At 40.3% G+C, this 18,717-nt stretch overlaps 2 protein-coding genes across 2 annotated transcripts in view; both read right to left on the reverse strand.

The window, feature by feature from the left end:
• Window positions 1-2,521, reverse strand: part of GALNT8 (polypeptide N-acetylgalactosaminyltransferase 8) — a 34,136-nt gene extending 31,615 nt beyond the window's left edge. Inside the window, 2 exon segments of the mRNA XM_059404346.1 lie at window positions 478-772; window positions 2,503-2,521. Coding sequence (XP_059260329.1) covers window positions 478-772; window positions 2,503-2,521 — 314 coding nt within the window.
• NDUFA9 (NADH:ubiquinone oxidoreductase subunit A9) overlaps window positions 1-18,717 on the reverse strand; it is a 236,501-nt gene that overhangs the window by 89,818 nt on the left and 127,966 nt on the right. The gene's annotated exons all lie outside the window — the stretch shown is intronic.

The following is an 18,717-nucleotide window of genomic DNA, read 5'->3' on the forward strand; positions in this document are numbered from 1 at the left end:
GACTTGAGCCAAAAGAATAATGCTCATTTAACTGGCTGAGCCACTGAGGCATCCCAGGGAAGGCTCTTTAAATTAGAATTAATAACAGAGAGGAATTCACACAGAGAATTTGAGGAAAACACCAGGGAAGAAAGTAGAACTGTTAACTTCAGTGTGATTTGTGCAAGTCTTTTCCCAGTTTCCTCATCTGTACAATTATGAGTTAGACTCATCATCAGAATTCTCAAGCATCTGTTTCTCTGACATCTCTGCCCATCTCCAACGAGCTGTAAATATTTGGAACAGTCACTTGTCCTCTCTGAGCTGGCATTTAAAATGGATTAAATGCAAGAACTCTGCTCAGTCAGCCTACCAGAAGTCCTTCCGCATCAATTCTCCACTCTTCAAACCTCTTTCAACCCTTGACTTTTGCTGCTCCCAAAGCCCATCCCCAATTAAACCAAGGTCCCTTGGCAATCCAAACTTGGTCCACCCTACCTGGAATCCCGGGTGTCTGGGATGCTGCGGTTGAAAGGCAACAGGTTACTGAGGTAAACGTTGTAACCAAACTTCTGGAAAAGGTCCCCAGCCTTTTTCTGCTGGACCTCAGAAAGATCCTTAACCCACTGCCTGAAAAGCTGTGAGTTTGGGAAGAGTATCTCTTTGGGTTTGTGCTTCCTGGTCTCCCTTGCTTTGACTTTCAATGACTTTTCAATAGGATGTTCATATTTCAGCCTCACTGCTGCATGGTCCACGTTTTCTTCTTGCTTCATGGCTGATTTCATACTTTCTTCTGTAAGTGAAGGGTGGGGGAGACAATATTCCAGATAATCCTGGGCATTGATTTCTATCCATATTTTCTTTAAATGGCTTTCCTCTTCAAAATCTAAAATGTGCTATCTCTTGTCCCAGGGGATGCAGTATGTCAAGAGAATTTGTCAGAGCCATGCAAGGCTGACGTGACCAGGTGTGCACTAGAATATACGTCTCCTAAACGTTTATCAGAGCTTATCTATCCTGAGCCCCACACCATTAAAGCTTCTTTAGAAACCGTGACCTGAGAAATAGATTGATAAAGAGCTAATATTTTTCAGAATAAGGCCCAAGAAACATTTATATCAGAATTGTCATGATTATTTTAAAATGGAGGTATTCAGGCTTATCCCTAAATCAAATAAATCAGAATCATAGAGTCAAGTAGAATTAGGGGAAAGAGAAGTTACAGAATCTGCATTTTTAACAAAATCAGGGAATAATTCCTCAATACAAGGAAATTTGAGAAACATCATACTACACTATCAGTGGCCAACAAAAGCAGATCTATTTCAACTTTCACCATTACCCACCATTCCCTTCACTTATATATTTGATTTGCCAAGAACTTTTTTTTTATTTCTGTTCAGCGTAACAGTATTCATTGTTTTTGCAAACACCCAGTGCTCAATGCAATTGGTGCCCTCCTTAATACCCACCACCTGGCTCCCCCAACCTCCCACCCCCGCCCCTTCAAAACCCTCAGATTGTTTTTCAGAGTTCATAGTCTCTCTGGCTCACCTCCCTTTCCAATTTCCCTCAACTCCCTTCTCCTCTCTAACTCCCCATGTTCTCCATGTTGTTATGCTCCGCAAATAAGTGAAACCATATGATAATTGAATCTCTCTGCTTGACTTACTTCACTCAGCATAATCTCTTCTAGTCCCGTCCATGTGGCTACAAAAGTTGGGTATTCATCCTTTCTGATGAAGGCATAATACTCCATAGTGTATATGGACCACATCTTCCTTATCCATTCGTCCACTGAAGGGCATCTTGGTTCTTTCCACAGTTTGGTGACCGTGGCCATTGCTGCTATAAACATTGGGGTACAGATGGCCCTTCTTTTCACTACACCTGTATCTCTGGGGTAAATACCCAGTAGTGAAATTGCAGGGTCATAGGGAAGCTCTATTTTTAATTTCTTGAGGAATCTCCACACTGTTTTCCAAAGAGGCTGCACCAACTTGCATTCCCACCAATAGTGTAAGAGGGGTCCCCCATTTCTCCACATCCCCTCCAACACATGTTGTTTCCTGTCTTGCTAATTTTGGCCATTCTAAGTGGTGTAAGGTGGTATCCCAATGTGGTTTTGATTTGAATCTCCCTGATGGCTAGTGATGATGAACATTTTTTCATGTGTCTGATAGCCATTTGTATGTCTTCATTGGAGAAGTCTCTGTTCATATCTTCTGCCCATTTTTTTGATATGATTATCTGTTTTGTGTGTGTTGAGTTTGAGGAGTTCTTTATAGATCCTGGATATCAACCTTTTGTCTGTACTGTCATTTGCAAATATCTTCTCCCATTCTGTGGGTAGCCTTTTTGTTTTGTTGACTGTTTCCTTTGCTGTGCAGAAGCTTTTGATTTTGATGAAGTCCCAAAAGTTCATTTTTGCTTTTGTTTCCTTTGCCTTTGGAGACATATCTTGAAAGAAGTTGCTGTGGCTGATATCGAAGAGGTTACTGCCTATGTTCTCCTCTGTCTCACGATGAGGTATTTTATCCATTTTGAGTTTATCTTTGTGTACAGTGTAAGAGGGTGGTCGATTTTCATTCTTCTACATATAGCTGTCCAATTTTCCCAGCATCATTTATTGAAGAGACTGTCTTTTTTCCACTGTATATTTATTCCTGCTTTGTCCAAGATTATTTGACCATAGAGTTGAGGGTCTATATCTGGGCTCTCTACTCTGTTTCACTGGTCTATGTGTCTGTTTTTATGCCAGTACCATGCTTTCTTGGGGATCACAGCTTTGTAGTAAAGCTTGAAACCAGGTAACGTGATGCTGCCAGTTTTATTTTTGTTTTTCAACATTTCCTTAACAATTCGGGGTCTCTTCTGGTTCCATACAAATTTTAGGATTATTTGCTCCAGCTCTTTGAAAATATACCGGTGGAATTTTGATCAGAATGGCATTAAAAGTATAGATTACTCTAGGCAGTATAGACATTTTAACAATGCTTATTCTTCCAATCCAAGAGCATGGAATGGTCTTCCATCTTTTTGTGTCTTCTTCAATTTCTTTCATGAGTGTTCTGTAGTTCCTCGAGTACAGATCCTTTACCTCTTTGGTTAGGTTTATTCCCAGGTATCTTATGGTTCTTGGTGCTATAGTAAATGGAATCGATTCTCTAATTTCCCTTTCTGTATTTCCATTGTTAGTGTATAAGAATGCCACTGATTTCTGTACATTGACTTTGTATCCTGCCACGTTGCTGAATTGTTGTATGAGTTCTAGTAGTTTGTGGGTGGAGTCTTTTGGGTTTTCCATATAAAGAATCATGTCATCTGCAAAGAGAGCGAGTTTGACTTCTTCATTGCCAATTTGGATACCTTTTATTTCTCTTTGTTTTCTGATTGCTGTTGCTAGGACTTCTAATACTATGTTGAACAAGAGTGGTGAGAGTGGGCATCGTGTTCCTGATCTCAGCGGGAAGACTGCAAGCTTGTTGCCATTGAGGATGATATTTGCTGTGGGTCTTTCATAGATAGATTTTATGGAGTTCAGGAATGTTCCCTGTATCCCTATATTTTGAAGCGTTTTAATCAGGAACGGATGCTGGATTTTGTCAAATGCTTTTTCTGCATCAATTGAGAGGACCATGTGGTTCTTCTCTCTTATCTTATTAATTTGTTCTATCACATTGATTGATTTGCGAATGGGGTTGGCTTAATTTATTGTTGATTCACCAGTTCTTTAAGGTGTAAAGAGAGCTGGTTTATTCTGCTTTTTTTTTTTTTCAGTTTTTTTTTGAGGGAGGCTTGGATGGCTATGTATTTCCCCCTTAGAACCCCCTTTGCTGTATCGCATAGGTTTTGGAGCGACGTGTCTTCATTCTCATTGGTTTCCATGAATTGTTTAAGTTCTTCATTGATTTCCTGGTTGATCCAAGCATTCTTAACCAAGGTAGTCTTTAGCTTCCAGGTGTTTGAATTCCTTCTGAACTTTTTTTGTGGTTAGGTACCAGTTTCAAAGCATTGTGGTCTGAGAATATGAAGGGAACAATGAGAAACATGGACCGGTGAAATAGAGTAGAGAGTCCAGATATGGACCCCCAATTTTATGGTCAAATAATCTTTAGCCAAGCAGGAAAAAATGTGCAGTGGAAAAAAGACAGTCTCTTCAATAAATGGTGCTGGGTAAACTGGACAGCTATATTTAGAAGAATGAAACTCAACAAAACCACCATACACAAAGATAAACTCAAAATGGATAAAAGACCTCAACATGAGGCAGGAATCTGTCAAAATCCTAGAGGAGAATATAGGCAGTAAACTCTTCAACAATGGCTGCAGCAACTTCTTTCAAGATATGTCTCCAAAGGCAAAGGAAACAACAGCAAAAATGAAATTTTGGGACTTCGTCAAAATCAAAAGCTTCTGCACAGCAAAGGAAACAGTCACAAAAACAAAAAGGCAACCCACGAATGGGAGAAGATATTCACAAATGACAGTACAGACAAAGAGCTGATATCCAAGATCTATAAAGAACTCTTCAAACTCAACACACACAAAAGATAATCATGTCAAAAAAATGGGCAGAATACATGAACAGACACTTCTCCAATGAAGACATACAAATGGCTATCAGACACATGAAAAAATGTTCATCATCACTAGCCATTAGGGAGATTCAGATCAAAACCACATTGACATACCGCCTTACACAGTTAGAATGGCCAAAAATAACAAGACAGTAAACAACATGTGTTGGAGAGGGTGTGGAGAAAGGGGTACCCTCTTACACTGTTGGTGGGAATGCAAGTTGGTAAGGCCACTTTGGAAAACAGTACTGAGATTCCTTAAGAAATTAAAAATAGAGCTTCCCAAGACCCTGCAATTGTACTACTGGGTATTTACCCCAAAGATACAGATGTAGTGAAAAGAAGGGCCATCTGTACCCCAATGTTCAAAGCAGCTATGGCCACGGTCACCAAACTGTGGAAAGAACAAAGATGCCTTAAATGGATGAATGGATAAAGAAGATGTGGTCTATATATACTATGGAGTATTATGCCTCCATCAGAAAGGATGAATAACCAACTTTTGTATCAACATGAATGGGGCTGGAAGAGATTATGCTGAGTGAAATCAGCCAAACAGAGAGAGTCAACTATCATATGGTTTTGCTAATTTGTGGAGCATAAGGAATAACATGGAGGACATGGGGAGATGGAGAGGAGAAGTGAATTGGGGGGAATTGGAGGGGGAGATGAATCATGAGAGACTGTAGACATTAAGAAACAAACTGAGGGTTTTGGAGGGTATGGGGGTGGAAGGTGGGTATTATTTAGGGCACATATTGCGTGGAACACTGGGTGTGGTGCATAAACAATGAATTCTGGAACACTGAAAAGAAATTTAAAAATAAAATGAAATGAAACAAAACAGGGAGATAAAAACCTCCCCCACCACAGCCTGAGGTAGCTCCAGGGGCAAACATTAACCTGACTTCTAAGACAGTGCAAGGTGTGCCCAGGTAGGTAACCTCCTAGTCATTGGGTGGTTGCCCCAGGCACACTCCACACACTTGACACTGCTCAGGAAGAAGCCAGGCAGTTTGCGACAGCTTTCCAGTCAAAGAACATCTGGCTTAGCAGGCAGAAGCCGGCAGAGACAGAGCTCTGCTGATTGTGATCCTTAGCTAACCTGGGCAGTGACACGTTCACTCTCAGGAAGAGACAGTTTCAGAGGCCGGACATGATACCCAGGAGAAATGTCCTAAAAATGTTCTGCATTGGGCTAGCTCTGATTATTGCCATCGATGTCCTCCTGGTGTTTTATACCCAGAGGACATTACAGATGTCGGTTTGGGGAAATCACCAAAAACAGCTTCATTTGCTTTTGCCTGAATGGAACAGGACAGGGATAAAGAGACTCTCTCATGTTGAGGTGGATTTACAGCATCTGAGTAAGTTTATAACATTACCTTGGAGGGATGGGGTGTGTGTGTGTGTGTGTGTGTGTGTGTGTGTGTCTAAGGGACACTTAGAAAAAGGGCATGGAAGAAATAATGGATGAGCAATCACATTCTTTTTTTTTAATTTTTAAAAAAATTTTTATTTTTTATAAACATATAATGTATTTTTATCCCCAGGGGTACAGGTCTGTGACTCGCCAGGTTTACACACTTCACAGCACTCACCATAGCACATACCCTCCCCAATGTCCATAACCCCACCCCCCTCTCCCAAACTCCCTCCCCCCACCCTCAGTTTGTTTTGTGAGATTAAGAGTCACTTATGGTTTGTCTCCTTCCAATCCCATCTTGTTTCATTCATTCTTCTCCTACCCCCTTAACCTCCCATGTTGCATCTCCACTTCCTCATATCAGGGAGATCATAGTTGTCTTTCTCTGATTGACTTATTTCGCTAAGCATGATACCCTCTAGTTCCATCCACGTTGTTGCAAATGGCAAGATTTCATTTCTTTTGATGGCTGCATAATATTCCATTGTGTATATATATCACATCTTCTTTATCCATTTATCTGTTGATGGGCATCTAGGTTCTTTCCATAGTTTGGCTATTGTAGACATTGCTGCTATAAACATTTGGGTGCACGTGCCCCTTCAGATCACTAGGTTTGTATCTTTAGGGTAAATACCCAGTAGTGCAATTGCTGGGTCGTAGGGTAGTTCTATTTTCAACATTTTGAGGAACCTCCAAGCTGTTTTCCAGAGTGGTTGCACCAGCTTGCATTCCCACCAACAGTGTAGTAGGGTTCCCCTTTCTCCACATCCTCACCAGCATCTGTCATTTCCTGACTTGTTAATTTTAGCCATTCTGACTGGTGTGAGGGGATATCTTATTGTGGTTTTGATTTTTATTTCCCTGATGCTGAGGGATGTGGAGCACTTTTTCATGTGTCTGCTGGCCAGCTGGATGTCTTATTTGCAGAAATGTCTGTTCATGACTTCTCTCCATTTCTTGATTGGATTATTTGTTCTTTGGGTGTTGAGTTGAGCAATCAAATTCTTATTTCTCAATGCTCATTTAAGCATCTGATATTGAATTCTATCCCTCCAAATTGTAGGTAAGTGAGAATTAGTAGGAATAAGAGCAAGCAGTTGAGGGGAGTGGAGCAGGATGTATCTATGTGAGAGATGTGTGTAAAGTAAATGCACACACACACACACACACATGATCATAGGTATGTGCATGTAGGCGGGGAGAGTGAGTCTCCATATAGTCTCCATATAAAAATCCCTGGGAGGCTCAGGAATAACTAGGCACAGTCTGTCCTTAGACCTTTGTGTGGCAGGAGCTGTTAAACAAATGTGATAAACCCTGAGGCAATGGCCTCCTTTCCATGTTGATGTGAGCTTCTATGAGGAATTAATGGGGACTTGTTAGAGGACATAAGATAAAACCTTGATATGGCCGTGATCAACAAGTGCTTATCTCTCTCAACCACAGACTCTGGACTTGTAAATGGAGATGAGAGGTTACCTGCTGGATCTCATATTGTTGTAAAATATATGCAGAAAATATTCTGTAAAGTGATATGTATCACATTTTAACCTCTCTCCTAAGTTGAGGTATAACTGGCATCTAGCATTATGTTAACTTCAGGTATACAACATAATGGTTCAATATTTGCATATATTATAAAATAATCACCATAATAAATCTAGTTAACATGCATCATCACATAGTTAGAAAATTTTATATGCAAATACAGGATTAACTATAGTCACCATGTTGTACATTATATCCCATAACTTATTTATTTTATAACTAGGGAAGTTTGTAACCTTTGATGCCCTTTACCCATTTCACACACACCCCTATCCCTTGCCTCTCTCAATCACCAACCTGTTATTTGTACCTATGAGCTCATTCTCCACCCCCCTTTTTTAGATTCCACATATAAATGGGATCATATAGTAATTGTCTTTCTCTGTCTGACTTATTCAACATGGCAGGATGCCCTCCAGATTTACCAAATTTTAACTTCTTCACACTAATTCTGGGGGTTTAAAAAAATTTTTTTTTCTGGGGTTTTTTATTCTGGATCACCATGAAACTCTAATGGCTCTGAATTTATGTGTCTCAGGATCTGACTCCCATGAGGGGAAGCAGCTGTCTTTCCTCTGCCTCCAAGTAACAGGGATCTAATGATTGTGCCCCTGAAGGGAAGTGTTGAAAGTGTGATTAGGGAAGTGACTGCACAGACATGAGAGTGCGTGAACATGGGCGTTGGAGATGGGCAAAATCTCTTCTGTAATGTGAACTGACCATTGTTAGAGTTCAGGGTGAGACCAAGGGATAGATAGAAGGACAGACAGTAGAAACAAAAGGAAGAATTTATATGGAGACTGGAGGAAAAGGGCAAAACAAGATGAAGGGAGAGGGACAAGGTTCCATAGCACTGTCTACATCCTCTTTCATAAGATTCATTATATTTTATTGTGATACAAGTTTCTGGAAGGCAAGTTTCACAAGGGCTGGTTTAGTGAGTGTTTATTATAGAATATCTTACCACTCTATTCCATGTACCTGGCATGCAGACATTATTAATAATGAATAAATAAACAAATGACTGTGGCAAGGAGAAAACAGAAGACAGGCAGACAAGGATGAAGGGAAGAAGGGTTCAAGGCCAATTTAAAATTTCTTGGCAATCTGCTGCTCTGCCTGCTTGTGTTCTCTCTCACTCTCTGTCAAATAAATAAATAAAATTAAAAAAAAAAGTTCTTGGCAATCTCTCAGTAATAGATCATCGAAGCAGAAAACCAATAAAGAAGGAAGAGCATTGAATGACACATTGGACCAGATGGACCTCATAGATATATACAGAACATTCCACCCTAAAACAACAGAATACTCATTCTTCTCAAGTGCACATGGAACCTTCTCCAGAATAGACCACATATTGGGTCACAAATCAGGACTCAACTGATACCAAAAGATTGAGATTATTTCCTGCATATTCCTGCTTTGAAACTGGAGCTCAATCACAAGGAAATGTTCCGAGGGAACTCAAACACCTGGAAGCTAAAGACCACCTTGGTTAAGAATGCTTGAATCAACCAGGAGATCAAAGAAGAACTTAAACAATTCATGAAAACCAATGAGAATGAAGACACTTTGGTCCAAAACCTATGGGATACAACAAAGGTGGTCCTAACGGAGAAATACATAGCCATCCAAGCCTCCCTCAAAAGATTACAAAATTCAGAATACACCAGCTGTTTCTACACCTTAAAGAACTGGGGAATCAACAACAAATCAAACCAACTCCACACATAAGAAGAGAAATAATTAAGATCAGAGCAGAGATCAATGAGGTAGAAGCTAGAGGTACAGTAGAACACATCAATGAAACTAGAAGCTGGTTTTTTGAAAGAATCAATAAGGTCAATAAACCATTGGCCACACTAATCCAAAAGAAAAGAGAGAAAGTTCAAATTAATAAAATTATGAATGAAAAGGGAGAGATCACAACTAACACCAAGGATGTAGAAACAATCATCAGAAGTTATTATCAACAGTTATATGCCAATAATTAAGCAACCTAGGTGAAATGGATGCATTCCTGGAAAACTATAAACTCCCAAAATTGAACCAGGAAGAAATCGACAACCTGAATAGACCGATACCTAGTAACGAGATTGAAGCAGTGATCAAAAACCTCCCAAAAAACAAGAGCCCAGGACCTGACGGATTCCCTGGGGAATTCTACCAAACTTTCAAAGAAGAAATAATATCTATTCTCCTGAGGCTGTTTCAAAATATTGAAGCAGAAGGAAAACTTCCAGACTCTTTTTATGAAGCCAGCATTACCCTGATCCCAAAACCAGGCAAAGACCACACCAAAAAGGAGAATTTCAGACCAATATCACTGATGAATATGGATGCTAAGATTCTCAACAAGATCCTAGCAAACAGGATCCAAGCACATTAAAAAGATTATCCACCATGACAGGGGGGATTCATCCCTGGGCTACAAGGATGGTTCAACATTTGCAAATCAATCAGTGTGATAGAACTAATTAATATGAGAAGAGAAAAGAACCACATGGTCCTCTCAATTGATGCAGAAAAAGCATTTGACAAAATCCAGCATCCGTTCCTGATTAAAACGCTTCAAAATATAGGGATACAGGGAACATTCCTGAACTCCATAAAATCTATCTATGAAAGACCCACAGCAAATATCATCCTCAATGGCAACAAGCTTGCAGTCTTCCCGCTGAGATCAGGAACACGATGCCCACTCTCACCACTCTTGTTCAACATAGTATTAGAAGTCCTAGCAACAGCAATCAGAAAACAAAGAGAAATAAAAGGTATCCAAATTGGCAATGAAGAAGTCAAACTCGCTCTTTGCAGATGACATGATTCTTTATATGGAAAACCCAAAAGACTCCACCCACAAACTACTAGAACTCATACAACAATTCAGCAACGTGGCAGGATACAAAGTCAATGTACAGAAATCAGTGGCATTCTTATACACTAACAATGGAAATACAGAAAGGGAAATTAGAGAATCGATTCCATTTACTATAGCACCAAGAACCATAAGATACCTGGGAATAAACCTAACCAAAGAGGTAAAGGATCTGTACTCGAGGAACTACAGAACACTCATGAAAGAAATTGAAGAAGACACAAAAAGATGGAAGACCATTCCATGCTCTTGGATTGGAAGAATAAGCATTGTTAAAATGTCTATACTGCCTAGAGTAATCTATACTTTTAATGCCATTCTGATCAAAATTCCACCGGTATATTTTCAAAGAGCTGGAGCAAATAATCCTAAAATTTGTATGGAACCAGAAGAGACCCCGAATTGTTAAGGAAATGTTGAAAAACAAAAATAAAACTGGCAGCATCACGTTACCTGGTTTCAAGCTTTACTACAAAGCTGTGATCCCCAAGAAAGCATGGTACTGGCATAAAAACAGACACATAGACCAGTGAAACAGAGTAGAGAGCCCAGATATAGACCCTCAACTCTATGGTCAAATAATCTTGGACAAAGCAGGAATAAATATACAGTGGAAAAAAGACAGTCTCTTCAATAAATGATGCTGGGAAAATTGGACAGCTATATGTAGAAGAATGAAAATCGACCACCCTCTTACACTGTACACAAAGATAAACTCAAAATGGATAAAATACCTCATCGTGAGACAGAGGAGAACATAGGCAGTAACCTCTTCGATATCAGCCACAGCAACTTCTTTCAAGATATGTCTCCAAAGGCAAAGGAAACAAAAGCAAAAATGAACTTTTGGGACTTCATCAAAATCAAAAGCTTCTGCACAGCAAAGGAAACAGTCAACAAAACAAAAAGGCTACCCACAGAATGGGAGAAGATATTTGCAAATGACAGTACAGACAAAAGGTTGATATCCAGGATCTATAAAGAACTCCTCAAACTCAACACACACAAAACAGATAATCATATCAAAAAAATGGGCAGAAGATATGAACAGAGACTTCTCCAATGAAGACATACAAATGGCTATCAGACACATGAAAAAATGTTCATCATCACTAGCCATCAGGGAGATTCAAATCAAAACCACATTGGGATACCACCTTACACCACTTAGAATGGCCAAAATTAGCAAGACAGGAAACAACATGTGTTGGAGGGGATGTGGAGAAATGGGGGACCCCTCTTACACTATTGGTGGGAATGCAAGTTGGTGCAGCCTCTTTGGAAAACAGTGTGGAGATTCCTCAAGAAATTAAAAATAGAGCTTCCCTATGACCCTGCAATTTCACTACTGGGTATTTACCCCAGAGATACAGGTGTAGTGAAAAGAAGGGCCATCTGTACCCCAATGTTTATAGCAGCAATGGCCACGGTCACCAAACTGTGGAAAGAACCAAGATGCCCTTCAGTGGACGAATGGATAAGGAAGATGTGGTCCATATACACTATGGAGTATTATGCCTTCATCAGAAAGGATGAATACCCAACTTTTGTAGCCACATGGACGGGACTAGAAGAGATTATGCTGAGTGAAATAAGTCAAGCAGAGAGATTCAATTATCATATGGTTTCACTTATTTGTGGAGCATAACAACATGGAGAACATGGGGAGTTAGAGAGGAGAAGGGAGTTGAGGGAAATTGGAAAGGGAGGTGAGCCAGAGAGACTATGGACTCTGAAAAACAATCTGAGGGTTTTGAAGGGGAGGGAGGTGGGAGGTTGGGGGAATCAGGTGGTGGGTATTTGAGAGGACACGGATTGCATAGAGCACTGGGTGTGGTGCAAAAACAATGAATACTGTTATGGTGAAAATAAATTTTTAAAAAATTAAGCCAACCCAACACACAAGAAGGGAAGTAATCGAGATTAGAACAGGGGCGCCTGGTGGCTCAGTGGGTTAAAGTTTCTGCCTTTGGCTCAGGTCACGATCCCAGCGTCCTGGGATCGAGCCCCGCATCAGGCTCTCTGCTCCGTAGGGAGTTGCTTCCTCCCCTCTCTCTGCTTGCCTCTCTGCCTACTTGTGATCTCTCTGTGTCAAATAAATAAAATCTTTAAAAAAAATTAGAGCAGAGATCAGTGAGATAGAAACTGGAAATACAGTAGAACACATCAATTAAACTAGAAGCCAGTTTTTTGAAAGAATCAATAAGATCAGTAAACCATTTCTCACACTAACCCAAAAGAAAAAAGAGACGACCCAAATTAATAAAATTATGAATGAAAAGGGAGAAATCATGACTAACACCAAGGAAATAGAAACAATCATCAGAAATTATTATCAACAGTTATATACCAACAAGTTAAGCAACCTAGACAAAATGGATGCATTCCTGGAAACCTATAAACTTCCAAAACTGAATCAGGAAGAAACTGACAACCTGAACAGACTAATATCTAGTAATGAGGTTAAAGCAGTGATCAAAAACCTCACAAAAAATCAAGAATTCTACCAAACATTCTTGGAATTCTTGAAATTCTACCAAGCATTCAAAGAAGAAATAATACCTATTCTCCTGAAGCTGTTTCAAAATATTGAAGCAGAAGGAAAACTTCCAGACTCTTTTTATGAAGCCAGCATTACCCTGATCCCCAAACCAGGCAAAGACCACACCAAAAATGAGAATTTCAGACCAATATCACTGATGAATATGGATGCTAAGATTCTCTACAAGATCCTAGCTAATAGAATCCAACAGCACATTAAAAAGATTATCCACCATGACCAGGTGGGATTTATCCCTGGGTTGCAAGGATGGTTCAACATTCACAAATTAATCAATGGGATAGAAAAAAAATCAATAAGAGAAGAGAGAAGAACCACAGGGTCCTCTCAATTGATGCAGAAAAAAAAAAAAAATGGGCAAAATCCAGCATCCGTTCCTGATTAAAACACTTCAAAGTATAGGGATAGAGGAAACATTCCTGAACTTCATAAAATCTATCCATGAAAAACCCACAGCGAATATTATCCTCAATGGGGAAAAGCTGACAGCCTTCCCTTTGAGATCAGGAACAGGACAAGGATGTCCACTCTTGCCACTCTTGTTCAAGATATTATTAGAAGTCCTAGAAACAGCAATCAGACAACAAAGAGAAATAAAAGGTATTCAAATTGGCAATGAAGAAGTCAAACTCTCTCTCTTCACAGATGACATGGTACTTAAAATGGAAAACTCAAAAGACTCCACCCCCAAACTACTAGACCCATACAGCAATTCAGTAATGTGGCAGGATACAAAATCAATGCACAGAAATCAATTGCTTTCTTATACACTAACAATGAAAATACAGAAGGGGAAATGAGAGCATTGATTCCATTTATTATAGTATCAAGAACCATAAGATACCTGGGAATAAACCTAACCAAAGAGGTAAAGGATCTGTACTCGAGGAACTACAGAACACTCATAAAAGAAATTTAAGAAGACACAAAAAGATGGAAGGCTATTCCATGCTCTTGAATCAGAAGAATAATCATTGTTAAAATGTCTATACTGCCTAGAGCAATCTATACCTTCAATGATATTCCGATCAAAATTCCACTGGCATTTTTTAAATGCCGGTGGAATTTTAGGAGCAAACAATCCTAAAATTTATATGGAACCAGAAGAGACCCTGAATTGCTAAGGAAATGTTGAAAAAGAAAAACAAAACTGGGAGCATCATGTTGCCTAATTTCAAGCTTTACTACAAAGCTGTGATCCCCAAGACAGCAAGGTACTGGCACAAAAGCAGACACATAGACCAGTGGAATGGACTAGAGAGCCCAGATATGGGCCCTCAACTTTATTTCATTTTGTTTTTTAATGCTTCCTCTCTCTCTGGTAAAATTACTCTCTGAAAGGGCATAAAGTATAGGAGATAAATACTATGAAAAAAGAATCTACAAAATGGGGAGCTTCCTCACTATGTGTTTTTGAAACACAAGAATCTCATCTCAGATGTCTTTTTATCTAACACTACAGGGTCTTGAACATATTAGATGTGCAGCAAATGCTAGTTCAACAAACTTGAGGAAAGACTGTCCTGCCAGATCTACCTAGGAACAGATGGATGAGTTGGAAGCAGTCCCTGGGAGTTAGCCCAGGGGATGGTCATGCTATACTGGTGCCACTCTCCTCTTGTCATCTGCACAGTTCCATACAACATGGTTCTACTCTGCCCCAGCTCCCAGTAATTCTTCTGCTTCCACACTTCACATTCACTCTATGTTTGGACAAATCACCTAATAATAATCATTATTGTTAATTAAATACTTCATATTGCTCCCCAGAGCCAAAAATCCAAAGTTGTAATTCTGCTTTTAGGTCTCTCCATAATCATATCTCCCACCCCATCCCAGTCCCTTGAACTCTTTACTAGGTCCCCAAACATGGGATATGTAGACAAAAGCTGAAGTAGACATGTGTATTAAAGTGAAGAAATGTGGATTTTGGAAAATTAAGTACAATGAAAAAGAACAAAATGTAAAGTAATCAGGTAGAGTTTTTTAGTTTGTTTGTTTTTTATCATCAAAATCTTTCCCATGCTCTCACCCACAAATTGGAGTAAAAAAATGAATTAAAAATGCATGATCATTTCAATTTCTGGCATGAAATAGTGTAGATCCATTAATCTCTACTCCACCCCCACAAAGAGCAGCTAAAAACTCTGGACATTAACATACATGAAAGGAAGACAAAAGTGGGAAGAATGGCTGGAGATCTTGGAGCTGATGAACAGCAGCAGTAAGTCCTGTGTTTTCTTTCTCCTAATGTATCTTACCCTGGATGCTGGAGAAGTTGTTAAACTGTAAATATTAATAAGAGAAGACAATAAAAACCCCCAAGAAAAGCCTGCTCTCTCTGGCCAAAGGAACAGGAAAGGGAGAGCCCAGTAAGAAAATAAAAAAAAAAAAAGTTTAGATAATAACTGACCTACCACAGTCAACAGCCAGGACTGAGAAACCTGCTATTGCCATGGTCATCCCATCAACAAAGACCATATGGAGAGCTTGGGTTTTCACTCTGCCTATCCCACTCCAAAATGGTGTGTCATAGAAAGCTGAGTAGGGAATTTTTAATTTTTATCCCTGTTCTCCGGGATGCCAGTAAGAGAATAGTAACAAAATGGCTCTCTCTTGTCCTAGTGGCATCAGCAGAGGCCTAATGGGGAACCTGAACTTTCTCCCTCAGCAGTATAATGAAACCTGCCCCACCAGGTTTCAAAGGAGACCAAGTAGTAAACCTAGACTTCTGTTTTCACACGGCGTAACAAGGTAGTATCTTCCTTTCCTCAGCAAGGTGGTGTCAGAAAGCTTGCTAAAACAGAAGATTTAAATGAAATTGAATGTAATAACACAATACCCCAAATGTCCATGATGCAATCAAAGATTATTTGTCATATCAAATCTCAACTTGAATGGAAAAAGGCAATCAACTAACACCAACACCTATATGACATGGATGTTAGAATTGTCTGAAAAAAAAAATTAAAGCAGCCATAATAAAATAAAAATACTTCAGTGAGCACTATAAACATGCTTCAAATGAATGAAAAAAAAGAGTAAGTCTCAGTAAAGAAATAGCAGGTCTCAGGAAAGAAATAGAAGACATAAAGAAAAACCAATTGGAAATTTTGAACTGAAAAATACAATAAATAAAAATTGTAAATCCAGGAAAAGACTTAACAGCACAATGAAGAAAACAGAGAAAAGATTCAGGCAACTTGATTAGAAGATAGAATAGAAATTACTCAATCTGAACAACAGTGAGACAGACTTAAAAAATAATAAAGAGGGATGCCTGGGTGGCTCAGTCAGTTAAGAGTCTGCTTTTGGCTCAGATCATGACCCCAAAGTCCTGGGATAGAATCCTACATGGGGATCCTTTCTCAGTAGGGAGACTGCTTCTCCCTCTGCCTGCTGCTCTCCCTGCTTGTGCTCTCTTTTCCTCTCTGACAAATAAATAAAATCTTTTAAAAAATAATAAAAATAATAGTAACAGAGCCTCAAGAACCTTAGATTTTAAGAAAATATCTAATATTTCATCTGTGTCCTAGAAGGAGAGGAGAGAATGTGAGGCTAAACAAAAATTTAAATAAATAATGGCTGGAAATTAACCAAAGTTGGCAAAAGACATAAATTTACAAACTTAAAAAGCTGGGTGAACTGTAAATAGAATAAACTCAAAGAAATCTACGCCAAATCACATCATAATCAAACTTCTAAAAACAAACAAAAAAAATTTGGGGGGACAAGATAGTGGGGAAGTAAGAGGAGGCGCCTTTTAAATCTGTACCCTAAAGTGATCTGATTATCTACCAAAGAACTCCCATCACCCATGAAATCAGCCTGAGATCAGAATTATACACATCTAGATCTCTACAGGAGCAGAAGACGCCAGTGGGCAGGTAAAGCAGAGTGGGAACGGTGAACTGGTGAAGATAAACAAAAGGGGGAGGGAGCCACCAGAGGTGACTGGTTGAAAAGTAAAACCCCCAGTATGAGCGAGAGTGCCCTGCATCTGGGGACCAGCATTAACTTGGAGACTGGTTGAAAAGCACTTCAAAAGAGCAAAGGATCGCAGGGGGGAAATTGTGGGAATCGGGGTGGCTAGGGACAGGAGCTTAAGTCCCCGGTCCCAGGACAGCCTCCCCTGGCGCTGAGCCAGAGAGAGTGCAGCAGAGAAACCAGGTCTTGGTTCCTGAGCCACCAGCGCGCCAAGAACACGTGGGGTCCGGCTCCGGTGAGGGAGATACAGCCTGAGATGCGTGCACCCCTCATCCTCCCCTGAGAGTGGTACACAAAGGCCCTGCCAGCGCTTTGACCCGCGACATTGTTTCAGAGCCTAAGACGCGTGCACCAAACTCTCCCCTAACAGAGGTGCGGGAAGGCCCAACCTGGTGCTTTCAGACCTGTGCCCCATTCTCAGAGCCTGAAATGCGTGCGTGACCCACAGCCTCCCCTGAGAGAGGTGCATGCAAGCCGGGTGCTCTTAGACCCAGAAAGACCAGGCACTCCCAGCCCGGGCCAGCGGGAAAATCTCAGTGTGCAATCACTGCTTGAAACCTCTCTGGGGGTCTGGAGCTGCCCAGAAAGCCGCCGCTGCCATGGCTTTGGGTACAAGCAAAAGATCCAGGGACCGCGACTTGGAACCTGCTCTGCCAGCGGCCAAGGGGGAACTTATTTGGGCTCTGCAGCCAGACTGAGGCTTCTCTCTGAGAGGGAGGTCAGGGTGCAGTTTGTTTCCCTCTAAAACTACAAAAACCATCAAAAGCGGTCAAGGTGAGAGAAAAAAAAAAAGTGAACAAACATAAAAACCGCCAGAAAACAAAAGCCTGAAAAAAACCACTTTCCTCAGAGCCCACCCCCTTCAGGAGGGTGGGGGGACTTAACTCAGGGAACATCATTGACTGAAAACCCACGTGGCAGGCCCCTCCCCCAGAAAACCAACCAAGAAAGGAAAAAAAAAAATGACTACAAGAGAACAACCACCACTACTTCATTAGGACAACTTTTTTTTTTTTTTTTAATCTTTATGTATTTATTTGACAGACAGAGATCACAAGTATGCAGGGAGGCAGGCAGAGAGAGAGGAGGAAGCAGGCTTTCCGTGGAGCAGAGAGCCCAATGCGGGGCTCGATCCCAGGAACCTGGGATCATGACCTGAGCGGAAGGCAGAGGCTTCAACCCACTGAGCCACCCAGGCGCCCCCATAGGACAACTTTTATTTTTAACTCGTTCCCACTATTCTGGTTCATTTTTTTTATATAGATATTTTTTTAACCTATTTACCATCACAGTGAGATGTCCAGTACATCAAATTCCATAATAACCTTCTTTTTTTTTTAAAAAAAAAAATGTCGCAAATGGCAAGATTTCATTTCTTTTGATGGCTGCATATTATTCCATTGTGTATATATACCACATCTTCTTGATCCATTCATCTGTTGATGGACATCTAGGTTCCTCCCATAGTTTGGCTATTGTGGACATTGCTGCTATAAACATTCGAGTACACGTGCCCCTTTGGATCACTACGTTTGTATCTATAGGGTAAATACCCAATAGAGCAATTGCTGGGTCATAGGGCAGTTCTATTTTCAACATTTTGAGGAACCTCCATGCTGTTTTCCAGAGAGGTTGCACCAGCTTGCATTTCCACCAACAGTGTAGGAGGGTTCCCCTTTCTCCGCATCCTCGCCAGCATCTGTCATTTCCTGACTTGTTGATTTTAGCCATTCTGACTGGTGTGAGGTGATATCGC

This window comes from Mustela nigripes, chromosome 6, assembly GCF_022355385.1.
Source record: "Mustela nigripes isolate SB6536 chromosome 6, MUSNIG.SB6536, whole genome shotgun sequence".
Taxonomy (NCBI): domain Eukaryota; kingdom Metazoa; phylum Chordata; class Mammalia; order Carnivora; family Mustelidae; genus Mustela; species Mustela nigripes.